At 36.1% G+C, this 27,266-nt stretch overlaps 1 protein-coding gene across 2 annotated transcripts; it reads left to right on the forward strand.

Annotated features, from left to right (window-relative positions):
* Window positions 1-5,136: 5,136 nt before the first annotated feature.
* On the forward strand, window positions 5,137-26,365 carry LOC131167749 (phytyl ester synthase 2, chloroplastic-like). Of its 2 annotated transcripts, XM_058126624.1 has the most exons (14): window positions 5,137-5,743; window positions 6,056-6,107; window positions 6,550-6,605; window positions 14,599-14,757; window positions 15,314-15,418; window positions 18,172-18,278; window positions 18,989-19,110; window positions 20,996-21,104; window positions 21,710-21,840; window positions 22,474-22,843; window positions 23,563-23,676; window positions 25,081-25,166; window positions 25,429-25,538; window positions 25,774-26,365. In XM_058126624.1, the coding sequence occupies exons 1-14, from the start codon at window positions 5,386-5,388 to the stop codon at window positions 25,962-25,964; spliced, it is 2,070 nt and encodes a 689-aa protein (XP_057982607.1). In that variant the 5' UTR covers window positions 5,137-5,385; the 3' UTR covers window positions 25,965-26,365. The 2 variants fall into 2 exon arrangements, with proteins under 2 accessions (XP_057982607.1, XP_057982608.1); XM_058126625.1 differs by lacking the exons at window positions 18,989-19,110; window positions 20,996-21,104 and having other exon boundaries at window positions 5,210-5,743.
* The last annotated feature ends 901 nt before the right edge of the window (window positions 26,366-27,266 follow it).

The following is a 27,266-nucleotide window of genomic DNA, read 5'->3' on the forward strand; positions in this document are numbered from 1 at the left end:
GTCACTCCCTGGAGGTCGGCTTGGTCAAAATGAAATTTCAGAGGATAAACAGGATAGACACTATTTGTACATGTAAATAAGTATATATACATAAAATAGTGTTTTGACGGACATAATTTGTAAAAATACATAATAAGATGATAATAATATAGGTATCATATGTGGGGCCCACAAGACTATGTGGGGTCCACATGAGTCCCGAAACTACAAGACACTGTTTATATACGTAAATAAGTACATAAAATAATGTTTTGATTGATATAATTTGTAGAAATATATGATAAAATAATAGTAATATAGGCATCCTATGCAGTGCCCACAAGACTGTGTGGGGCCCACATGAGTCCCGAAGCCGTACGAAGGTTTACACGAGTTTCAAAGCTATGTAGGATGCATAAAATCGTATAAGAGTTATTCGAGTTACGTAGGATCCATTCGGGTCTCGAAGTTATGTGGAGCTCACAAGACCATGTGGGACCCACATGAGTTTTCAAAATTCAAATTTAATTCTTGTTCAAAAATAAATAAATACTAAAAATAGTTTAAAAGTAAAAATAATGATAATAATAATGATAATAATGATTAAGAAAAATAATAAAATAATAAAATAATTAATTAACTAATTGACTAATTAATTAGGTAAGTGATTAATTAAAAATTTATTTAATGGGAATGGTGGCAAGCACTCCCACATGGTCTCCATCTCCATCCCATACTCAACCCATACCTTACCCATCCCTTGCCTATTCTTTAATTTTTTTAAAAATTATAATTTCACCCATCTCCCACACTTTTATAAATTTCATTTCTTCCCCACAATTTTCCTATAAATAGGGAGCTCTCAACCTTCATTTTTTATAACAATTTTTCAAGGAAGAGAAGGATTAGTGAGTGAAAGAATTTGTGGTGGAGAGAGAATTTTTGAATAAGTTCTCAATCACCCACTCTTTCCGATCTCATTTCTTAGAGATAGTTACAGTGTTCGTAAGGAAGAAGGTAAGTAAATTTTGATTATGTTAGTTTTTTTTTATTTAAAATTCATACCCAAGTTTATTTTATAAGTAAATTTCAATTATGTTAATTAGTTCCATAAAATTTCCATGAGTTTATTTTTACGCATATTTAATTATACCAGTTCTATCTTTAATATACTTGCATCTATTTTTTTGGTTATGAAATGTTCTAATCCCCTCGGGTAAATTTTCAGCATTTCTTTTTATTCAAAAATAAAATTATATATATTTTTAACACAAAAATTGTATGGCATGAGTTTATTTTTACGTTACATTTTTTATGAAAATATGAGTAAAGATGAGATTTTTACGATATTATTTTAAATTGCATAAATTATAATAAGATGATTTTAAAACCCCTTATGGCAACGAAAGTTCAAAGTTACAGATGCTCGGTACCGCAGCTTAAAGTTTATACGGATCAGAGTGCACCCACACTATTTACAGAGTGGTTATTTATGTTAGTGGATTTCTCCTGAGTACACACCTGGTTCTAGACCAGGACTTAATAAGGAAAATCTCACTTAAAGTTTACGTACGTTGATTTAGTTTGGTCGGCCAGCCAGCTAAGTCCAGTCTTCGGACCACACTACCTAGTCATTGGGGTAAACATGATTACAGAAAACAGGCCTAAGGGTGGTTTTTATAATATATGTTTATACATATTTAATTACGTGTATAAAGTTACTAATAATTTGAAGGAAAAGTGTAAGTTTACGTGAAAAGGATAATTTTGTCGCTTAAATGACGATATAAGGAAAACATATAAGGAAAAGTATATGTATGTTTATCATTAAATATTTTTACAGTTTTAAAGTTAAAAGTTTAATTTAACAGTTATAGTATATAATTATAAAATTTTACTGTTGTAATTGATGACAAAAGTTTTATGCAGAAATTTTTAAATTTATATTTATTCTAAAAGAAATTTTGAAGTTATAATATTAAATATTGTTTTACGAAATTTTTAAAAGCTCATTTTGGCCACACACTAATAATAATCTTATTTACTTACTGAGTGTCGTCTCACTCCAATCATATTTTTATTTCAGATAACTCTGAAGAGCATGTTGGAAATCAGGCTTAGCAAGCATGCGGGTGGGGATAGAAAAATAAAGATTTGTTTAGAAATATAGTATGATGTCAGATATTTATGCTTGTATAATTTTTCTTCTTTTGAAATAAATGATTGTAATATGAATAATTAGTGCTCTGGTTTAATAATAATTGAGTTTATTTTGCTTCCACTGTAAATTAGTAGTAAAAAGTTAATATCCCAGACCCTTCGGGATCGGGGTGTTACACTCTGCGCACGACACAACACACACTCACTTCTCATATTGCACATATATATACACAGATTGGGTAGTAAAATTCAAAGGAAGGCGGCTACAGTTTCAGCATAGTCGGCGGAGGTTGGTGGCCGCCAGTCTCCAATGTCAAAGAACACGACTAGGTTGTTAGTCTCCATTTATTGCAGGTTTCCATTTCAACGTAAGCTGCGGGGAAGGCGCTGCTACTGATGACTCCACACCTACAATCTCAACAATTCGGTTCAATTTTCAAAACTTCGATGCAGCTGAACCAAGAACTCCCATGCATACATCAGAAAATCAAAATCTTCTTCGTGTCTGAATAAGCAAATATCAGGACTAACATTTGCAGCTCACCACCAGCACGACACTTCTCAATTCTTTAAAGTAATTAATTGATTGTTTATTCGAGATGAATCACACGATCAATTTTTTCTATAGATTTGCGGAATTAGCCGGAGATATCAAGTTGAATTTCTAGCTAGGTTCTGCCATGGCACCCGCAATAGCGTTTTCTGTGGCTGTCGGTTGCTATAACATGAAATGCCGGCCCATTAAATTCAAAGGAAATCGAAAAACATTAAAAAAATATATTAAAGAAATTATATTTTTATATTTGATTATAAAAAAAACAAAAAACAAAAAACATATTAAATTTATGAACGAAGAATATTTGAGTTTTTTTAAAAAAAATATTTTTAATCATATTAAAATAAAATTTCATTCTCAATAATATTTAATATAACAGGACAATAAAAAATGAGTTTCCTCATATATATATTTTTTCTTTTCATCTAGTTAAAATAAAAAAAATTGTAAAATAAAATAATATCTTTTAATTAGTTCATGAGGAAAAAAAATATATAAGAAATTAAATAAAAAACTTATCTTATGTTAAGTATCATAACTAGAATTAATTTTCTTAGAGTGTTAGCCCTTATTCATATGTTTTTTTGGTCTCTCGACAATTTAAAATGCTCAAGTTTGGTCTTCCATTTTACATTTTTAATATAAATATAATTCTTAATTAATTCAAGGTTTGACTAAATAGATTCCAGACGACATGTGATTCCTAAAGTACGATACCCTACCAATGCAACATGATCATTTTGTGATATTGCATGCCCATTTTGTTTTTCTACTCGAAAATCTTTTTGAACCACATGCTCAAGTGGTAATAATTGCATGAACATGCTAACTGGCATAAAAGCTTCCCTACAACTAGCCACTTAATCAATCTATGATTAGATAGATGTCATTTTCTAGTTATATGTGTGCACAGAAGTGCCAAAAATTCACGAGTAATATAAAAATTTATTTTAAATTTTAATAGTGTTGTATTAGAATGACGATTATCAATATCTAAGAATCTCGAAGGCAGTGAATGACGATTAGATGCTCGTGCCCCATCGAGCAATGACTCACTTCGCTCCCTTTAGAGTGGAATAATCTTTTTTCTTTGCTTTTGCTCTGAAGCTCGCCCTGCATTTCAGTCTCTCTCTTGAATTCAACCAAGGTTAGTCTTAACCCACATGTAATTTTCTATAAAGAAATTTTAATTACAATCGTCGAGAACTAATTAGTAAAAACATTGTGCTTGAAAATCGAAACAAAATCTATCTATAGCTATTACTTAATGAAAGACCAAGAGATCTTGCAAAACCTCGTAAAATCCAATATAACACATTTTGTAAACTCATCAAAGACTTTCCTGTGAAAAAAAAAAAAAAAAAAACTATTTTAAATCTTAAAATAAACCATTTTAAAACTATTTCTCTTATATTGTATTTGAAAGTATGAATTTTAAATCTTAAATTAAAATTCGGATAAATTCAAATATTATTTTATGTTACATTTTATTTAAATTCAATACAAAAAGAAATTCAAGTTACAATATATATTTAAAATTAAAATTATCGTTTTACATCATCAATCGATTAACTACTTCTTAATCATAATTTGCACTTAAAAATTTAAGATTATCATGAATGTTTAAAATTTCGATATCACCACTAGTGGTGTGTGCAAACGGTTGGTTTGGTCAAATTAGATTAGTTAACTAAATTAATGAAAGTTTTCAATTAATACTAATCTTTAACTGAACCGATCGAATTAGTTGTTGTAACTGAACTGTATCCAACTGAACCAACTTTTCGGATAATTCGGTTAACCGAATTTGATCGAATAAATTTAAAATTAATTATAAAAAACAAAATATAATTGCAAATTTTGTTTATAGTTTACCAATTTTAACTTAATTAATAAAAGAGTTTATTGATAAAAATGGATATTTTAAGATTAAATATTTAAGATTTAACATATATTATATATTAATATTACTAATTTATATTTAATTATTAATTAATTAATAATTTGAGTAATTTAGTTAATCGAATTAAAATTCTCCATTTCCAAATCAAAAATCAAATACTCAAAATTATTCAAATTTCAAATTGAACTGTTCGAACATTAATTCGATTAAACTCAAATTAAACTCACCCTAATGACCACCTTTTTGTCAATTGTTATATAATTTTTTTCAAAAATAAATACTCGACAAACTTGAGCAAATGCCCTCAATCAAAGGAAAAAACAAAAAAAAAATTCCTTCATGCAAGACAAAAAAATAGAAAGTCATTATGCACTAATCCCGAAAGGTCACCAGGTAACTTAACTTTTCTCCTTTTGCTGGTCTGGCTGGTGCCACGTGGCGGTCGCCCAGCACTGACTTTGCAGTCTGGTCCCAGCTGTGCCGATGATCCCACCAAGCAGCGAATCAAACGAGTGCTCGTCCACAGAAACTCCTGGACCGCGTCACATGAAATCGCTTCTCTCCTCTACACAGCAGTATATCCACACCCAATCCGACGACTCGGTGCATGTCGGGACGAACAATCGCAGCTCACCACCAGCAAGACACCTCTCAATTCTTTAAATGAATTGTTTAATTTTTTATTTAGAATTATTAATCAAACAATCAACTTTTTTCTGTAAATCTGCGGAAGTCCCTGGAGAGATCGAGTTCAATTGGTCTGAGGAGGAGCTAGCTAAGCTCTGCCATGGCGGCCGCCGTAGCGTTCTATGTGGCCACCGGTTTCTCGCCGGCTCTCCGTCGAGAAGTGAAATCAGCTCACCGGCACGCCGGTCCGACTCGGCGGAGCGCCGTGTCCGTCGAGCATCAGCAAGCGCCGGCGAGCGGAATCTACGAGAATGTAACGCGAAGGCACGAAGCTGAGAAGGCGGTTTCGAAGCCTCCGGAGAACTCTGATGCGCCGGAGATCGAACGGCGTGGGTTGAAGGACTACTTCGAGGAGTCAAAGAGTTTGATTAAATCGGACGGCGGTCCGCCTAGGTGGTTCTCGCCTTTGGAGTGCGCGTGTCGCGTGAGCAACTCTCCTCTGCTTCTCTTTTTGCCCGGTCAGTGCCTTTCTTTCTCGTTGTCTCTTCACTCAGCAAGAAATCGGTAGTTTGTTTTGCTATTTCTTTTCGCGAGAAAACATTTTCTCGGAAAGCAGTTTCGATCCAAACAAACGCATCGTTGGTTGATGTTTTATATAATTAAAAGTTTAAAATTAATTTTTTCGTTTATTAATTAATTAATTTATATTTTTCAAAATTTCCCTGCACAATCTGTACTTCAAGGTTTTTTTTTTTTTTAATTTAAAAAATGGACCTGCAACTATTATTTATAATTTGCTTTTTTCTTTTTTGCCCATCTAAATTCTTCAGGGATTGATGGAACTGGACTGGGGCTTATTTTGCATCATCAGAAGCTTGGAAAGTAAGTGTTCAAACTTCAAAGGACACTAGTGCTTGGAGCAGGAAAAGGAAATGAAAATGTGCAAAGAAGTGAAAAGGAAAAAGAAAAAAAGGGACTTTCCTCGTTTGGTTTGGTGGGAAAAAATTGACCATTACTTACTTTAATGGGCAAATCTTTTTGATCCATTTTCTTCCCATTTTTGGAGTAATTATTACTTACTTTCTTACGAATCTTTCCTCTAATTTTCTCCTTACCAAACAAAGGAAAAGGGATTTTTTACTCACATTTTTCTTTCACCTTTTTTCTTCCTTCCGTCCTTTTATGTTCCTGTTAGTTACTGGTTCTATAAAATGCTATTTCACTATTTCTACTTAATACTAATTCTATCAAATGCAGTGTAGGTTTAGTAATTCTACTGTGATTGTTTATGTTTTTGAAGTCATGGAATTTTCTTTGAATGAAGGATTTTTGATATGTGGTGCTTGCATGTTCCGATTATGGATCGAACACCATTTACAGGTCCTTTTCCCCTACTCTCTTCTTTGCTTCCTTAATTGTGCAGAATTGTTCTGTCATTTTATTCTGTTTATTTGCTGTTGGATGTAAAATGTGCATCTAAATAACCAATGCAATGCCTTGACCTGACTTAATCAGCCCAAGTAGATTAAGCATGACATGGAATTAAGCTGTTGCCTGAAGATTGTATGATGAATGTCAGATTATTGGGTGAAGGATTTATTCAGAATTTTGATAATTTTTGTTTGAAGAATTTCACATGAAGGGAAATGACCCTCCCTATTAGAATAGAAAGCTTTGATGTTCCATAGTCTTGTATAGGGTAAGCTTTTTCACAAACACCTTCTGAGCACTTCTTTGTAAAACCGTAGACAACAGGTTTGTTACTGTTTACGGTTACCATAACAAACTTTATTCCCTTTTTGATTCCTTTACATTGTATATATATACACACATACAGATAATGATAAAATATGAGAGGAAATTCCTTCATTTACGGTATGCTCTATTTTCCTTCTCTCTGTATGCTTAACATGGTATCAGAGCTCTACTAACTCATTGTCCAAAATCCATGGCTGATGTTCCTCCACCTCCTCCTCTTCCTTCCTCACCTTCACTTCCGAATCCTACCATTACTTCGTCCTTCTCTCACATTGTCACCACCAAATTAACCTCAGACAACTACCTTCTCTGGAAGGTCCAAACATTTGCATGTCTCAGAGGTCAGGACCTCTTCTCTATTAGAATTGTTAATCTGTTGTTAATCTGTTAGGTAGTTTAGTTGTTAATTTGTTAGTTATTATTTCAGTTGTATTTTTCATTTCATATACTAGTATAAATATCATTGTAAAGATAACTTTAATTTCGGAATAATACAATTTATTTATTTTAACATGGTATCAGAGCATTTATTTTCCTTCCCCTCTCTCTCTCTCTGTTTCAAGAAAACTTGAGAGTTCTTCCATTGTTCCCTGCGAAGAGTTCCGTCGATGTCATCGCCAGCGAAGGTGATGACTTCAAGTTCGGCTTCTAGCGTTTGAAGAGCAAGTAAACTGTTCTTGCAATCAAGATTCATGGGTTCCCGTTCACAATCAAGATCATTCCTCATGTTGAAGCCCTTAAAGCTTCTTGATGATGCCTATGAAACCGGATTCTTGCAACCCCAGTTCGTCGTTCTCGTGATGGGCAGTCACCACGACTCTGTTGTTTTCAGTTCTTTGGTTTCTTCTTTCCCCTTTTGGTGATTGCGTCGCTTCCCCTTCTTGGATTTTCTGATTCTTATTCTGCATACATTTTTTTTTCCGTTCTCCCATATTCTGCTCTGAAATTTTGGGAATATTGTTTAGTATGGTTTCATTTCCTGTGTGTGCTCCAAGTGTTCGAAAGAATGACACAAAGGAGCTGGTGATTCACAATGCTCCGGCAATTGGAACAAGATCAAGACCTGTCTCACGGTTTGCGTCAAGCTTGGCTAGGAGTATGTCACCGTTGATTAGTTCTTCGCCGCCCGAATTTCGCCCCTTTAGCTTGGGTAACAGTTTGTGGATATACTTTCGTGAACCCAATTACATGGGTGAATCCAGTGAACCAAGCATCGGCTTTTGGTCTTGTTCAGGTTTTTCTTTGAAGTTTGGATGGAATTTTGTTTTATCTCTGATTGTTGAGCAGGGATGTTGTTTGTTGCTATTAGTTTAAAAAAAAAATAAAAAATGGTGGCAATTGGAATTCTGGAACAGGTCTTCAGGAAATCCCTTCCATATCTGCTATTCCATTATCTCAGTTGAAGTTGATTCCTGGTAATTTTACTTGATTTATCGCAAAAAGGACATCAATGTCAAGATTCTCTTGCGACCTCAGGCTTTTGGACTGTTTCTCCGGCTCCAGTGTCCTTATTTCGGCGCCTATGTTAGAATGCGGCTCGGTATATTTCTGTTTTCTTTGATTTGTTTTTAGTTGCAGTGATTGTTGGTCAGGAGCTTCGCACCTTAGAGTGACTTCGCAGCTCTCCACTCTCATTTCTGGTTTGATCTGCTAGTCCGTGTCGTCGTTTCCGTCTCGTCTACGGCTCACTTGTATTGGGTCTGATCTGCTGGTCAGCCATTCCCGGCTATGCCGTGTTTCGTCACTCCTTCGCAGAGACAGTTAATCTCTTGGAGTTTCTTGATTTTGAAGGAAATTTTTATAGACTTTTCCTTCGTTTTGGGCCATATCTTTGGTCTTCACTTCGCAGCAATTTTCGTTTTCGCCGGCACGTCTCGCCTGCTTTATGCATCGGCATCTTCTCCTACGGATCATCTCCGTCGCCGTTGCCTTGCTGTCATGCTTCACATTAATGGAGTTTTTTTTTTTTTTTTTTTCATCGTCTTTTTACGGCAAGATGGCGATGTGAAATCTTTATTCACCATCTCCATCTTGAGGGGGCGTATTAGAATTGTTAATCTGTTGTTAATCTGTTAGGTAGTTTAGTTGTTAATTTGTTAGTTATTATTTTAGTTGTATTTTTCATTTCATATACTAGTATAAATACTAGTATAAATATCATTGTAAAGATAACTTTAATTCCGGAATAATACAATTTATTTATTTTAACATTCTCCTTCGTTGATGGGTCTTCCCTTCCACCTCCAGATTCTTCCCAGCTCATCCGCTGAACTTCCAAAACCCAACCCAGAATTTCATGCTTGGCGCAAGACAGATCAACTCGTACTGAGTATTCTTTTCTCATCCCGCTTTGAATCCATTTTAACTCATGTCCTCTCCTCCACTACCTCTTACCAGTTATGGACCTCCATCTCTTCCATGTTTTCTTTCCAATCTCAAGCCAAAGAGTTTCAAGTCTGTTTTCAACTCACGAATCTGTCCAGGGGCGACCAATCGATTTCAGGTTATTTCGGCAAGGTGCGACAACTAGCTGACTCGCTTGCCTACTCTGGCACACCTCTATCTGAGAAGGAGATGATCACTTATCTTCTCAATGGTCTTGGTCCTTCCTATGAGTCATTTGTGACCTCCATTACCACGCGCAGAGACCCCATTTCCTTCTATGAACTCTATCAATTGCTGCTTATCCATAAAACTCGTCTTTCCCATATAAATCGTTCCTCCTTTACTTTTGTTGAGCCCTCTGCTCATTCAGCTCAGCTTCGCGTGATCAACGTGGTCGCAGCTCTTTTCGGGAAGGTCGTCAAGGACGTGGACGAGGTCGTCATTTCTCTAACACTCATGGCGGACGTACTCAATCATCACAATCCTCCTCTCCATTGTTTCACCCATAGCTGTATCAGCAATACAACTCTCACCATTCGATCTGTCAAGTTTGTCACAAAACTGGGCATGTTGCGCTCCAGTGCCGCCAGTGTTTCAATCACTCCTACCAGTATGAAGCACCGCAGACCTTCTCAGCAAACTATACAGCACAGCTTCCTTCCTCCGATTTAGTCTGGTACCCCAACTCTGCGGCCACTCATCATCTTACTCATGATCTGTCTAACTTGAACTTGTCGTCAGTGCCTTATGCGGAAATGAGACCATTAGAGTGGGTGATGGTGCCGGTATTTCCATCGACAACTTCGGTGATTTCTCTCTTTAATTCAACTCCTCTCCCTTCCTTCTTCGTAATCTTCTTCATGCCCCCTCTATTACCAAAAATCTTGTTTCCGTTCTTAAATTCTGCATTGATAATAATTTCTATTTTGAATTTCATGCCGCTCATTTTTCTGTGAAGGACAAGGAGACATAGAAAACCCTCCTCACCGGGCTCACTTGTGACGGCCTTTACATCTTCCCTACCACCACGCCTAATCTACCTTCCTCATCTGCCCATGTTGGTGAACGGACTTTGGTTGATCAGTGGCATTGGCGGCTTGGGCATCCCTCTCTCGCTTTAGTTTCTTGCGTGTTGCACTCCAAGCGCTTGCCTTATTTCCCAACTGACTCAGTTTTCTTTTGTTCAGCTTGTCCACTTGCAAAATGTCATCAACTTCCATTTCAAACAAATTCGGCCCATTATACTAGGCCTTTAGAGTTAATGTGTGCTGATGTATGGGGCCCGGCTCACTTTGTCTCCCACAATGGCTATAAATATTACATTTCATTTGTTGATTACTATACTCGTTTCACTTGGCTTTTTTTGATGAAATTAAAATCAGATGTGCCTCATATTTTCTTAACCTTTTTGCCATTTATTGAACGATTGTTTAATTCCAAGTTAATTACATTACAAACTGATGGAAGTGGTGAATTTAAACCACTTACCTCTATATACAAACAACTTGGGATTACTCATCGTTTCTCATACCCTCACACTCATCAACAAAATGGGCTTGTGGAACGCAAACATCGTCACATTGTTGAGACCGGGCTTGCTCTTCTTGGCCATTCCTTTCTTCCCTTTGCTTATTGGGCCGAAGCTTTTGAAACCACAATGTATCTCATTAATTTATTTCCAACACCCACTCTTAAAAATAAATCTCCTTATTCTATGGTCTATAAGTCTGTACCTGATTACAAATTCCTCAAAGTATTCAGCTGTGAGTGCTGGCCAAATTTATGACCTTATAATTCTCACAAATTCAATTTCGGTCTACTTCTTGTGTGTTTCTTGATTACAGCCCGGTCCATAAAGGATACAGATGTATGGACCTCCAGACTCATAAAATTTATCTCTCGTGATGTAATTTTCAATGAACGGTCCTTTCCATTCTCACGCAAGCAGCCCACTTTACCCCCACCTCCTTCGGTTCCAGTCCAAGCCATATTACCAGTTTTCCCTGTCTCCCAGCCTGGCCCATTACCACATTCATCTCCTAATACTTCCAGCCCATCTATTCTTGGCCCAGCCCCGACCCCTCGTCCAGCTCCAAATCCTTCCTCTTCGATCCCATCTCCTTCATCCCACACTTTACCAATCTCAAACCCTACTTCAATACCGTCATTTGGCGATCCATCTCGATCTCAATCTGCTCGACATTCTCCCTCTCCTTCTCCTATCTTAGTTCCACCACGATCCCCTATAATCACTCGAGGCCAAACAAATTCTTCTCATCCTCACCGTTTTACCGATGGTACTGTTGCCTACCCCACTCGACATTGTGTCACCATCTCTGCACAGGTCCCGGATGATCCTTCGAGTTTCAGTCATGCTTCTCAATTCTCAGAATGGAATCAAGCTATGCAGGCTGAGTATGATGCTCTTCTTCAAAACTCGACATGGACACTCGATCCTCCCGCCCCTCACCGAAACGTCTTAGGCTGCCGATGGGTTTATCGCACCAAAACTCTTGCGGACGGTTCATTTGAAAGAAGGAAGGCTCGTCTGGTTGCAAAAGGGTATCACCAACAGCCTGGAATTGATTTTGAAGACACCTTCAGTCCAATAGTAAAGCCAACTACCATTTGGCTTGTGTTGTCTATTGCTGTCTCCAAAGGTTGGGCTATGCATCAAATTGATATTTAGAATGCCTTTTTACATGGCCTATTATCTGATGATGTTTATATGCAGCTGCCCCAAGGCTTTGTTGATCCAACCCGGCCTCATCACATTTGTGAACTTCAGAAGGCGATTTACGGTCTCCAACAAGCTCGAAGAGCTTGGTTTGCCCAGCTAAGTACATGGCTTCTTGACTATGGTTTTGTTGCTTCTAAGGTTGATCCATCACTTTTCATTCTTACACATCTTGATACTCAGATTTACTTGTTAGTGTATGCGGATGACATTGTCATCACTTCCTTAAAACCATTTGCTGTTAATTGTTTGATTAATGACCTAGGCCGTGCCTTTCCTGTGAAGAACCTTGGTCGACTTTCCTTTTTCCTTGGCATTGAAGTGGATTATCTTAATAATGGTATTATGCTGTCTCAACGCAAATATCTTAAAAGTCTTCTTTCTCGAAGCAACATGCTTCAAGCCGGGCCAATGACCTCTCCAATGGCTCTCTTTAAAATTGTCTAAGCATGATGCTCCTGATTTTGAGGATGTCACACTATATCGGAGTATTGTAGGGGGGTTACAATATTTGTCCATCACTCGACCTGACATTTCTTTCTCAATCTATAAGGTTTGTCAGTTTTTACATGCACCGAAACTTCCCCATTGGAGTGCAGTCAAGAGAATTCTGAGATATTTAAAATCTACCATCAACGATGGACTGTTTTTTGCCTCTCAATCTGGAGTTACTCTTCAAGCCTACTTTGATGCCGATTGGGGGTCTATCCGGATGATCGTCGCTTTACCAGAGGATATTGCCTTTTCTTGGGTAAACATTTAATCTCCTGGAGCTCCAAAAATCAGTCCACTGTGGCCAGGTCATCAACTGAGGCAGAATACAAATCCATTGCATCATCAGCTGCCGAACTCATACGGCTACAAACTCTTATGTGTGAGCTCGGTATTCCTCTATCTCATGCCTCAATTTTATGGTGTGACAATCTTGGGGCCACGTATCTTTCAGCAAATCCTGTGTACCACTCCAGGACAAAGCATATGGATATTGACTATCATTTTGTCAGGGATAGAGTGGCTGCCAAGACCTTGAGAGTTTCCTTTATAAGCTCCCAAGACCAAGTATATGATGTGCTTACAAAGCCTTTTGCAGCTGATAAATTCACTCGTTTCAAGTCGAGTCTCAATGTTGTTGACACACCCTTGAACTCAAGGGGGTGTATTAGAATAGAAAGCTTTGATGTCCCATAGTTCTGTATAGGCTAATCATTTTCACAAACACCTTTTGAGCATTTCTTTGTAAAACCGTAGACAACATGTTTGTTGTTGTCTACGATTACCATAACAAACTTTATTCCCTTTTTTTTATATATACACATATAGATAATGATAAAATATGAGAGGAAATTCCTTCCTTTCCGGTATGCTCTATTTTCCTTCTCTCTGTACGCTTAACACTCCTCCCCTCTATGTCTATATGTGAAATTTGTTAGAATATTTTCATAAGGAGGATCTTCAGTTTATTTTATGAACCACGACCAAGTAAGCTTAAGGATTGTGATTCAAGATATATCTTGTGCCATTTGCACCAAGACAATCGGTGAGAGGGACCTCTTCTTTCCTTCTATTCATGTTGATCAAGTCTCAATTATGCAAAAACTACTTGATCTTCTCTTCCTTACTCACTTTTATGTTTGGTTTAATGATGGAAATTCTAGCAAACTTAGTTAACGATGAGAGGGATCAAGAATCTTTTATATAGTGCTATAAGTGACTTAATCCATCAAAGAATCATAAATGTATGCATACCATTTCCTTTCCTCCAAGGTGAATATACATTAAATTTCTTTGACTTAATGTGATACATTCCTTAATGATTATATTGATTAATGAAATCCCACGACTTTGACCAATGTATCTCTAATATTCCAATATATCTTGGGAGACTCTTCATTAATCATTAAGGATACATGACTTTGGTCCTAAACATATAATTTATTCATAAACTAAGTTATAGGTTAATTCCTGATTAATTATTTATAAATCTATATATACATCCTATGTGATCATGAAGATCACATGCGTATATAAAATTCCAACAAAATCTTCACATGCCTGTCTGCTTCCACATGAAACCTGCCCTAGTGAAGAAAGGCCCAATGGTGCATTTAGGGTGTCTACCTTTGTAGGCAGTTGAAACCCCAAGGCAGTTTATGTTGACAGTGCAGTGGAGATTTTGTATTAGTTTTATGGACATTGGACATAGGCCCATTGTGGAACAAAAAATTGCTATGCTCCTCTTGTTTTTTGGGTTCTGTTTTTACTTTGACTTGCGTTGTGCACACACTCCCGCATACTCTTGGGTGATATTCACAATAAAAAGAAAATGACTATTATTTTAAATTTTACCTTATTGTTTAAGGTTGAAAATTGTGCTTTTTATCCATACAAAATTTGTTGTGTAAATAGGATGTATTTTAAAGAAATGTATTGTCAAAACAAAAAAATGTCTATGGAAATGTAGCCATTTCTTATTCTTCTATTTTCTGCATTCAGAACTGGTGCAGTTGGTTGAAATCACAGTTAGGTCAGAATTTAAACGTACCCCAAGCAGACCCATATATCTTGTTGGAGAATCTCTGGGAGCATGTCTTGCACTGGCTGTTGCTGCTCGCAATCCTGATATTGATCTTATACTAATTTTGGCTAACCCAGGTGAGAACTTTTCCATGAATCATTTTGATGAAATTTAAAACTGAAATGGTTTCTATACGCTTCAGATGCTTTTGATTTCCTTTGGAAATTTGACAGTATGGATAGTGTATTGATCAGTAAGTGATTATATTAAGAAAAGAGACATTCCATTGAGATTTTATAATTGAATTTTCACTGGTTAATCTGGCCTTAATTCTGGGAAGAACTAAGATCTTAAATCCTTTGGAAAGAATGAAATGAAGCATGAGGTTAACAAATGGAGAATATGAATGGGATTAGATGGTGTGCACAAAAATACATAGTACCACATCAATGTTGGAAAGACTGTCTTTTGATACCATTTATGTTCTCCATTGCAGAATTTTGGGTGAACCAAAGTTCTGGGACTTAAAAGAAACTGTTTAGAAAAAATCCTGAACGGTAAAAGGGAAGATTATAAAAGAGAAAGACCATGGATTGTTTCAAACTCTAATAACTGGGCTATGGTATATGTAGTACTACATTCATCAGAATATTCACCTACTCTACATAGAACCTGATTGATGTTCTTTTGCAGCTACATCATTTGGCAAGTCGCTGCTGCAACCTCTAATACGTTTGTTGGAAGTCATGCCTAGCCCCATGGATCTTAGCCTCCCTTACATTTTGAGCTTAATGACAGGTTTTCTTTCTTTGTTCTTTGTAATTAAAGTAATAGTTGTTTAAAATTAAATACTTGTTTCTTCTTGGAGCTAACAATACTAGAGATTCCAGGAAGCCAAAAACTTATAGCCAACACTGTTATTTTTAAGAAAAATGCCATACTGTTTTAGGTGCATCTAAAAATGTATGACATAAACAATATGTCTATGTAGTCTTTAAAAATGTTGTAACTGAGTTGAGTTTGGGTTATTTGAGGCAGGGATGCAAATCTGAGCCCACATAACTCAAGGGGCTTAGTTATCTTGGTGGGTTTTGCTTTTACTTTGTCAGTTCTTTGTTCCATCTTATTTTTTGACATGTCCAAGTATTTATTACTTCAGAAGCTATTCTCATTCCTGTATATTGTAGCCAAGTTGTTGTTGTTGTTTTCTTTTTTAAAATGAATATTTGTGTAAAAAAAATTTTCGATTGTCACATTACTTAAAAGCTCAAATTGTTAGGTTGTGGGCCAACAATATATATCATGACATTTCCCGGCACGCGCAGCCTGATTGCACGTGGACAGATAAAAAAACAATAGCTGAGACATATTGCAGGGAACAAGATAATTTTAACAACCAAGCAATAAACACTGGGTAGCAAGACTAGAACCCCGGACCTCCTGACAAGCATGGCTCCAATACCATGTTAGATTACCACTTTACCTGAAAGGTTAAGCTGTTAGGTTGTGAGGCCAATGATGTATATCAAGCGTTAACAAAATATTGAGAAGTGATGATTAAATGCAGTTGTATTTTTTAGTCGGCACATTTTAGAAGATTGTATTAAAAGTGCTCCTTTGATTTTTTTTTTTTTTAATCTTTTGTTTATTTATTTTAAATGAAATAGTAATTAAACAGCTTCATATTTCAAACATTCTGTTTCAGTAATTATTTTTAAATTTAAAAATTGTTATAATTAATTATCTAAAATATGACGTATTTAAATAACATAATTAAATAATTTCTATTTTGAGCTATTTGTTGAGTGATGTTGGTGGTGGCAAAAGCCACTGATTCACCATCTCCTAGCCCATGACATGGGACTATGAGAAAGGGTAGTTGAACAAAGATTAAGGTTAGAAACGAGGTCTTAGAAAATCAATTTGGTTTTATGCTTGGGAGATCTACCACAGAAGCTATATATATTTTAAAAATATTAATGGAAAAGTTTAGGGAAAAGAAGAGGGATTGGTATTTATTAACTTAAAGAAAGCATATGATAGGGTATCTAGGGAAGTTCTATGGTTGGTTTTAGGAAAAAAAGGGGTATATGTAGTAGGTATACAGATGTCATTAAGGATATGTACGATGGAGTAATGACCAATGTAAGGACTATAGATGGAGAAATTAGAAAATTTCCAATCACCATAGGTGTACATCAATGATCTGCTTTGAGTCCCAATCTTTTTGCTTTAGTGATGGACCAACTGACTAAGAGCATTCAAAATGAGGTTCCATGGTGTATGTTGTTTGTAGATGATATTGTATTGATTAATGAAATTAGGGGCGAAGTAGAGGCTGAATTAGAATTATGGAGAGAAACTTTGGAATTTAGACACTTTAGGATAAGTAGAAATAAGACAGAATATGTGAAATGTAATTTCAGTAATAGTAGGAGGAATATTGGAGACAAAGTTAAACTTGATGAAAAAATAAATAGCACTTATAGATTTCGATACCTTGTATCAATTATGCAAGCTGAAGGAAAAATTGAATATGATGTAATGCATAAAGTTAAAGCAGGTTGGGTAAAATAGAGAAGCGCTTCATGTGTGCTTTGTGATCGTAGAATACCCTTAAAATTAAAAGGGAAGTTTTATAGAATGACTATAAGACCAGCTATGCTATATGGATTAGAATGTTAAGCGACGAAGAAATAGAATATCCAAAAATGTAAAAGTTGCTGATATGGGAATGCTTAGATGGATGAGTGGTGTAACATTGAAGGATAAATTAAGGAATGAACATATTCGCGATAAGTTAGGTGTAACTCCTATAGAAGATAAGATAAGGGAGTGATGACTCAGATGGTATGGACACTTGCAATGTAGGCCACATAGCGCGCTAGTGAGGAAGAGTGAGTTAGTTATTGTGTTTTGGGGGGCGGGGATAGTAGAAGGGGTAGGAGTGAACCTAAAATAACTTGGAATGAGATAATGAATGAGGATTTAATAGCCCTAAATTTATCAAAAGAAATGGTCCATGATCGCATAAATTGGCGGAAAATGATTCATATAGCCGACCCCACCTAGTGGGACTTAAGTCTTGGTTTTGTTGCTGTTATTGTATTTTAAATGAAGTGATTTTCCAACCTTTCTCTGGTAGTGTGGTTTTATACCTTTTCAAAAACTTACAAGCAGTTCTTCTCATAGCCAAGCTATGCTCTGCTTGAACAGTTGATCTCAACTCTTCAATGAAGAAGTTATATTTGAGGGAGGCTGCACTGCCTGATTTCACTGATGAACATGTTATCATATGTTTTGAATGCTTAGAACAAACACCCCCCAAGAAAAAAAATAAAGAAGAAGGTTGTGTAGGAAGCCATGCATCTAGTGTCGGATCATATGTGAGCATCCTCTTCAAGCTTCTGGATTGCACTTCCTTACGACCCATCCAATATTATGTTTGGTTGGGTGTGACTGTCATGATGATGCTATAGGCATTTGGCAGTTGCAAAGCCTCTTTTTTGTTCAAAGCATACATCCAGTTACCAGCTGTTTTATCCATGTAGGTGATCCTTTAAAGCTGGCCATGGCTAATGTGGAGAAAGGAATACCTGTGCCGCATGCAGTTGGAGAGCTACCCCAGGGTCTTTTTGCATTGTCATCTTACCTTCCTGTAAGATTCAATTCATAAACAGATGACTCTGAAGAGCACTCTTTTTTTTGTTTACAGTGTGATGGATTATCTGTGGAGTACACCAACTATTTACAGCATATTTGATGCATTGAGTTCGCATGTTTTATATGTGAGAAATAGGTGTCCCAATCTCAGATCTATTACAATTTTCTGTGCCTCATCTGCAGCATAAATATGACATACCACTGTATGTTATTTTTTAAATGATTGAGCCGTATTGGCTGGGAAAGGATTGCTCTGTGTTTCACATTTACAGCATTCACTCACCAATGTTTATGTGTTGTCTATTTGGTGAGAAAGAATTGGTGTGTTGGTCTCACCTTTATTACAATTTGCTGTGCCTTGTTTGCAGCATGAATATGACATACCATTGTCTGTTATTTTTAAAATGATTGAGCTGGATGGTTTGGGGAAGGATTGCCCTGTGTTTAACATTTAAAATATTAGCTCACCAATGTTTATGTGTTGTCAATTTGGTGAGAAAGAATTGGTGTCCCGTTCTCAAAATTATTACAATTTGCTGTGCCTTGTCTGCAGCATAAATATGATATACCATTTTATGTTATTTATAAAATGATTGAGCTTGATAGGATGGGAAAGGATTTCCCTGTGCTTAATATTTAAAGTACTAGCTCACCAATGTTTGTGTTGTCAATTTGGTGAGAAAGAATTGATTATTATCGTCACAGGTTCTGGCTGATATTTTACCCAGAGAAACACTTCTCTGGAAACTATGGATGCTGAAATCAGCTTCTGCCTTTGCCAATTCACGTCTCCATGCTGTTAAGGCTCAGACACTAATACTTTCCAGGTGAGTACTCTGGCAGCTCCTAGGCCCAATCTATATAGTTCAGGAAGTAAATACCATTATAGCTCACTGCAGTTAGATGTTCAGTTACTGTTTGGTTCTGTAAACCTGACAGATTTCTTAAGGGCCTATTTGGAACTTGGGAAATGTTAGGGAAAGGAAAAGAAAATAGGAAGGAATTCCCTTATTTATGTTAAGTTATCAAGGAAAACGAGAAAGAAAATAAAGTATATTACAAATCAATGAAAAATTTATTTTTATGCATCATTAACATTTGACTTTTTTTTTTTCTAAATAGTGGAACAAAATTTCATTTGTAATAGTATTTTGATGCGGAGAGAAAATATAGTTATATTCCTTCTCATTTTCCTTTCCTTTCCTATCCTTAAACAAATCCTTGATCCGGATGGACCCTAAAAGGCAAAAGAATAAGCTTTTTGTTTGCATTTTTTATATTTCATTTTCGAAGCCTCAATTAAATGTTCTTGATAGTTAAACTTCTTTTAGGGACCTAGAATGAAGTCAATATTGCCGCTATCACTTTTGAGCAATTTCAACCTTAGGCTACAAGCATGCACATATAGCTCCCATGTGAAAACCCAAAAATGCCCTTAGGGGCCCTCAGACCTTCTTGCCATCCACACAATACCTCCAACTTATAACAAGCTTCAAGTGGACAAACCCTTCTTAATATGAGCCACCTTTCAACAAGTTTAGGCTTTTAGGCATGTAGAGAGCCATGGTTTCCCCAAGGTATTGAATTCAACTCTTGTGGCCTCCATTTATTTTCTATCTATTAGTTATTCAAAATTGGATGTTTGCTATTCCCGTAATGGGTTTTACTTAGTGTGTGTTTCCACGTGCGATTGGTCCATAACTGAAGAAGATTTTTAGGGCTTGACTTGCATGGTTAACCCACAACCTAATAGTTAACCTAATGTTTTAATCTTTTAGTTCAAGTGGAAACTCAACAGTAATATTATCTCATGAAACATCCAGCCAACACTGAATGGAATAGAGAAGAGAAAAAGAGACAAGATTTCCTCAATCTAACCATGCTTATTGTTAGAGAAAATATGTTTCCCTAATTTAGGATATAGTCTAAGCTTCTTCTTATTGCAGCTGCCTAGGGGGAGCACCATGCCATCCAATATACTTCTGATTCAAGCTCAAGCTCCTACTACAATTGCAAGCAAAGAGATATCCAACTATTTATAAAAAAATATCCCTTGTCTAATTAAGCTCGATGATTATGATCAGGATTAAACAAAAGAAGCAATTTAATTGAATTTTAACATCTAATTCAGGAGACATAACAACCATTAGATAGCCTGCAGCGACAGCATAGCAAGATGAGTTCCAACAGTCCAGATCATTTGCAATCTAAAATCACACCCAAGCAAGGCTTCAGGATACTCATATCCTGGTCTAAATTCTTAAAATTATTTTCTAGCTATAATTGCTTCACCCTTTATTAAACTATTTCTCTCCCAACTAAAGCTCCTGAAACAATCTTCTGTTATCACACAGCCAATTTGGTATTTCAGCATATGTCTCAATACAGCGCAGATGTCTTTTCACTGGTGTCAAATCCTTCTTCCTTTCTGAATTATCAGATATAATCATATAACAAACCAACGCTTTCAAGCTTTCGTGTTTGTAATGGAAGTTCTGATCAAGTGAGGCACTGTGCATCTCCTGTTGAGTTTAGAGTTAGGGCTGGCTTAAATAAATTTTTGCTAGTGTATTCAGCATTGTTCACCTGTCATCGTGTAGTTTCTTCAAATTTATTAGATACACATCAATGCATATTTTCCCCTCATGCTTCCAGCCATTTTGTGTTTATATTTGTGGAATAATGGGTTTGATTACGCTGTTTGTCCCCTAGTGGAAAGGATCAGTTGCTACCGAGCCAAGAGGAAGGCACAAGACTGCGTCGTGTGCTGCCAAAGTGTGAGATTCGTCAGTTTAGTGAGAGTGGTCATTTCCTCTTCTTGGTAGGATAATCTCTCTCTCTCTCTCTCTCTCTCTCTCTAACTGATTGCTTGGGGGAAGGCCATTCTCTTGCCTTGAAGCTTATGAAAATATGTCTGTGCATATAGAATAATCCATGAGAAACAGATGTAGATACTAATACATAGCAATTGACTCCGAAATTTTTGAATTTCAGATGTATCTGAAGTTGGTATAGATCATCATACTATGAAACCTTAGGTTGGGTTTGGGCAAGTCTAACAGTGATCCAGCCTAGAATACCCCTAATTCAGTGCCAGGTTAAACATACTTGGTTTGAACATCAGTCTTAAAACCCTGTTTTGATGATAATCTAAAGCACTGTATAGCTGTTCTGTTTTTGTTAAACAGCAGAATTGAATTTGATCACAACTGTCCTTGGACAGTCTGATTTTATGGGCTTTCAAGTTAGGTCCTTACATTCAATATGTTTTTTATCTGATTGAATTAGTGGCTATGTTTATAAAATTATTATGCCCTGCCACTGTATCATATTTTTGTATGTTTCAAACTGAAAATTTGCTACTATAGTTGTTATGTTGCCATAATTTCTGTTAACATATGTGTTATTTCTATGATTATGTAACAGGAAGATGGTGTTGATTTGGGTGTGACCATCAGAGGTGCAGGTTTTTATCGCCGTGCAAGAAACCAAGACTATGTAGCTGACTACATACCTCCAACCATATCAGAATTCAAAAAATCATTTGAACCTTTCAGGTAATTGATATTTTTCTATAAAAATGTTGTATGAATATTTGTTCTGCTATATTAATACTAAGTTCAAGGCACCTTTTAGCTTTTCAATAGATATCACTATATTCTATATCTGCACACATGCATGGCCATGAGGCACGTCATATGCTATTTTCTGGTCAGTCAAAATGACAAGTACGCATGATCCACAAGCACACACACATAAATTGAGTATTTTAAGGTGTCCTCCTTGCAGATGGATTCTGTATCCTGGTTGCATTTCACATTTTAACCAAATGCAGAAAATGGTAATATTTTTTATTCTTTCTTTTATTTTCTTTGTTCTTTTTTTCCTTTTTTGTGTGAGAATGCCTTCAACACATTTTCATAAACTCTATGAATTTAATTGAACCGTAATAGAAAGATTAAAAAAAAAAAGGCCGTACCCAGTGCACAAGGCTCCCACTTTGAGTGGGGTCTGGGAGAGGTGAATGTTGGCAAGCCTTACCCCCATTTTTGGAGAGGCCGCTCCCAAGTCTCGAACCCGAGACCACCCGTTCTGAGGCGGAGGCACTTGCCATCGCACCAAGGCACGGCCTCTGGTAATAGAAAGACACTAACTTAAATTTAATTTCCTGACAATTATAATGAGCTTAGATGGATTGATGTGGCTACCGCACCTGTGATGCTCTCAACTGTAGATGATGGGAAGATAGTGAAGGGCCTTGCAGGAATACCTTCTGAAGGACCAGTATTATTTGTTGGCTACCACATGTTACTGGGATGGGAAATATATCCCTTGGTATCTCGATTTTTTCTAGAGAAGAATACCATTTTGAGAGGAATAGCACATCCGATGACATTTGTCAAATTGAGAGATGGAAGATTACCAGATTTATCAACATTCGACATATTCAGATTTATGGGTGCAGTACCTGTCTCAGCTGTGAACTTCTACAAACTACTTTCTTCAAAGTCTTATGTCCTTCTATATCCAGGAGGAATGCGTGAAGCTCTTCATCGGAAGGTAAAAATTCAGGAATAAAGTCTGCCTTCATATACACTATTGTTGTATAGCAACTAAATGTTTGTTCTATTTGGTATTGATGTCACTATTTTAACTTCAACTTGCACGAAAATGAAATTCAGTCATTCCGTAACCTTCCCATTTGCCCTGTTGAAAAAAAACACCAATTGAAAACAACAAATATTTAATTAAAGGACAGTCTATTTCCTTTTCATGTGCATTACAGGAAAAATCTGTGGAAAAAATAATATTTTTTATTCAATTGGTTGATGGGGAAATTTTTCTGTCAAGCCTATCTTGTAAATTAGAAATTTATCCGCATCATTCCCTAGATCTACTGTTACTATAGGAACTTCATATTTGGTGTCATGCTAAATTGTTCACGTTTGTGGACCTTGATATCAGACAGACCGTATCCCTTCTGTTGCATTAATTCAGCATTTCATCCTCAAATTTCTCACGCTATGATGCTTCTAGAGAGAACTTGACTTCTATAATTTAATGAAAACTAGTTCAATGATAATGTGCTCGTCTTCTAGCATGCATTTGATCTATTTTTTCACGTACATGCATATACATGTGCAAATTGTGTCTGTGTATGTACACATGTATGTGCCTGTGTGCTCATGTGTATTGTATGGCCATGAAAGTTGGATTTTCCTTTTAGAATTCACAATGTTAAATTTGATTTTGCAATCCCAACTCTTAATATTTTGTAGGGTGAGGAATACAAGTTGTTCTGGCCAGAACAGTCTGAATTTGTGAGGATGGCAGCCAGATTTGGAGCCAAAATTGTACCTTTTGGTGTGGTTGGAGAAGATGATATTGCTGAAGTAAGCTTGCATGCTTCGTTTTGCAGTGCATTGAATCATCTTCTTGTATTGTGTGTGGATCTTTCCTTTTTTTTTCATCCTGCATGTAAATTTATTTCAAATAGGTTCTCATTAATGCCTCTCTTCAAACTGATCTAATGGGAACTTCAAGGACTGGATCTCTCTTTATAGGGGCTATAAGCAAGAGGTGTTTTAAATTGCCCAGTGCAGGAATTTATCAAGGGAATAGAAAGGTTTAAGTATGAACATTGTAGAGTGTCAAGCATCAAATGAAAATTTACTTTTTCTTTAAAAAAAAAAAATTGTAACGTAAATTTGATCTACTTTAGTTGGAAAATGAGGAGAAGTTTTCCCTTGACAAACAAATGAACAAGTGTGAGGTCTTTAGTTTGGCTATTTGAATCATTTTCCATCATATCGCATGATTTAGGACCACATCCACATAAAGTTGTAGTACTATCAAATCCTTATTTAGGCGGGGGCTCGAGGGCGCTGCCCCCGAAATGAAATATGTTTTTTATGAGAGGGATATTTGTGTAATTTTGTATTTTATGAAGGTTGGCCTACATCCTCATATACAATGATTTATTCTCGTTTTGAAAAAAAAAAAAAAAAACTGTTTTAGAATATGAGGAGAGTGAGGGAAAGGGGTAGAGCATTTTACTAGTACTTGTTGCTAAATAGTGGAATTAGTGCTCTGATTTGATTCTGAGGACTTGGCAAATTGTCGAACCTCGTAAATCTTGTATTCTGTGCATTGTGTTTTTTTTTTTTATCTCGTTTTCTTTCGTTTGCTGTTTAAATGTAGTGACTCAATGCACCAAGGCACACGCATATTTTTAAGGCATCCATGTCAATGGAGAGGGCTAACTGAAAAAATAAAAATAAAAATGCTCTTGTGACAGACAGCATTTGTTATTAGTGGGATGGATTGGTGATTAGTACTTGGGCCAACAATCTAGTTGAAATGGAACGCTAAAATTAAAGAATAGAGAATTCTAAAATATAAAGAGAAAACTAAACCAAGTCATGGTAACAATGGAAACGTTTTGGGAGAGAATGAATATTTGGATGCATGTCATTGAATTTATTTGGTTTACAGAGATCAAGTAAAAGTTGAGGGATTGTTTAGTTGTGGAGAACATTTTTCACTTTCAATTTTCAATTTTCTAAATAATTTCCAAAATGTTACCTCATTCTCTAGTAATCAAACATCTGTTTGGAAAACTTAGAAAACATAATTTTTATTGTTTTCCATGTTCTCCATGTAAGTCTACTCCAGTTATGGCTTGTACTTGTCAAAAGCATGTAGGTGTTCTTTATGGCTTGCTTTGTTGTCTACATTCTTCATCACTAGATTTGAGTTAATCTTCAATGAAAATAATTGACTGCACATTGTTTCAGGTATTCTTTGATTATGATGACCTAAATAAAATTCCTTACTTCAAGAGAGAAATAGAAGAATTAACAAACGAGGCAGTGAAGCTGAGGTATTCTAGGTTTCCTTTATTGATTTTACTGAAGCCTCCTTAATTTTTTTTTTCTTACAATGTTGATATACTCCTCAATTTGTCATTTTCTCTATTCCATGTGATTTTTATTGTCGTAAGGGATCTACGACCCTATTTCATTGGGTGACTTATAGCCATGCAGCCTTGGCCATTTTTCCTACTTCAGATTTTATAGGATTTTTTTGTTTGTTGAATCTGTTTCTTCTCATGTTAAGCAAATTTTGGTATTTATGGATGATAGGAGTGGCATGACTGGGGAGGTTGCAAACCAAGATATACACCTTCCGCTGATTCGACCAAAACTCCCGGGACGTTTCTATTTCTTGTTCGGAAAGCCAATTGAGACGGAAGGTATAGCCCTTTCTTCAACAAGCACTCTTTTAATATGTCTATCAGCAGTGTATTGCATAAACGATGCTTACACAGAAGTATAGAAGCAGCTTCTATGTTATGGTGAAGGGCGAGTTAGGCGACTATTTTGCAGATCGCTGTTGATCCTCATTATGGGATAATTACAGTTGGTAGTTTATGCAATGCATTATTCTTAAGGCAGGTTGAATGACTGGTTGTTTTTCTCTCATTGAAGGGAGGATGCAAGAATTGAAGGACAAGGAGAATGCCCAAGAACTGTATTTACATGCCAAGTCTGATGTCGAGCAATGCATTGCTTATTTGAAGGAAAAGAGAAAGAATGATCCATATCGGAATTTGTTGCCCCGGCTGATTTACCAAGCCACAACAGGCTTTACTTCCGAAGTTCCAACATTTGAACTATGATCGTTGCCCCCTTGTAGGACAGTTTCTTCTCTACATTCATTCATCAAAGGCCCTTATGATTTGCTAGGGACAGCGGTAGCTTCATTGCATAGCGTATACTTGCATAGCTCATATTGGTCACTGGCCATGGATGAATAACTTTTCAGAAGCTCAGAAATGTCGAGGATTTGTGATTTTCGATCGAATGAACCAACAAATAATCTGGCAGAGGCCACTCGCATTGGGAATAATACTGAAATCTCTCTTCAAATTCAACAAATTGCTCAAAATTTTGGAAAATTCTAGAACTATGCTTTAATGTGCATCGCTAGGTTGTCGAGTCCAACCCCTTTTTATTTGCTAGAGCTCTTCTGTACAAACTTGATAAATGGAATAAAGCATGTGATGTTTCATTGTGCCCATCAGCTTGTGTGTCTGAATTTTTGTTTTTTTTTTTTGGGTTCATTACTCTGTCTTTGGGTTTTTAATCTTACCAGTAAATTTTGAACATGATCCTTACAGAAAATAGAAATTAAACAAGAGAAGAACAAATATTGGAATAAAATCAAAATAAACTTTACATCTGTCCACATAAAAGATAAATAGCTTAGCTGATTGAGAATGAATACATAATCGCAGACTCCGATCTTCTTTAATTCTCCGTAAAGGAATTTTGGAGGGTCAGACGAAGTTACTCATCTAACTTCGAAAAAAAGTTCTACTTATTTTGAGGTGCCATTCAGCACGAGTCTCTAACCAATACCGTCTTAAATTTAGGCAATTGAAATATAATATAAATTTTATATTATATTTTATTTAAAATCACATAAATTTAAATCCAAATCTGAACTCTAAAGAAAACTTGTTATTATTACATTTATTGTTATTAATTTATAATAATATATCCAAAAGCTAAGCTCTAAACTGGTTTAGTGGGCCCATTTCTTCCTTTAATTGCATGCCAAAACTATCCCTCTAAGACCCATATAGGATCGAAACACGTGGCATTTCACACCCATCTAATTAACGGCTGACATTCACCTGCCAAGATCAGTAATAAAAATAAAAAGCACCAAGAGATTCTATATATATATATATATATATATATATATATATATATATATATATATCCAACATATGTAACCTATCGAGCCAGCTTTAGCTATTGGGTCTTTGCTTCACAAAATCCGGAGAAGGAACTCGCCGGACCCCCGCACTGACCTCCCACCGGCCGGGATGATACATGCCATGTGCCCATGCACGTCAGAGAGAGAGAGAGAGAGTACAGGGGTGACGATAAAATGAGCTCATGCACAGAAATTC

The sequence above is a fragment of the Malania oleifera genome, chromosome 11, assembly GCF_029873635.1.
Source record: "Malania oleifera isolate guangnan ecotype guangnan chromosome 11, ASM2987363v1, whole genome shotgun sequence".
Classification (NCBI taxonomy): domain Eukaryota; kingdom Viridiplantae; phylum Streptophyta; class Magnoliopsida; order Santalales; family Ximeniaceae; genus Malania; species Malania oleifera.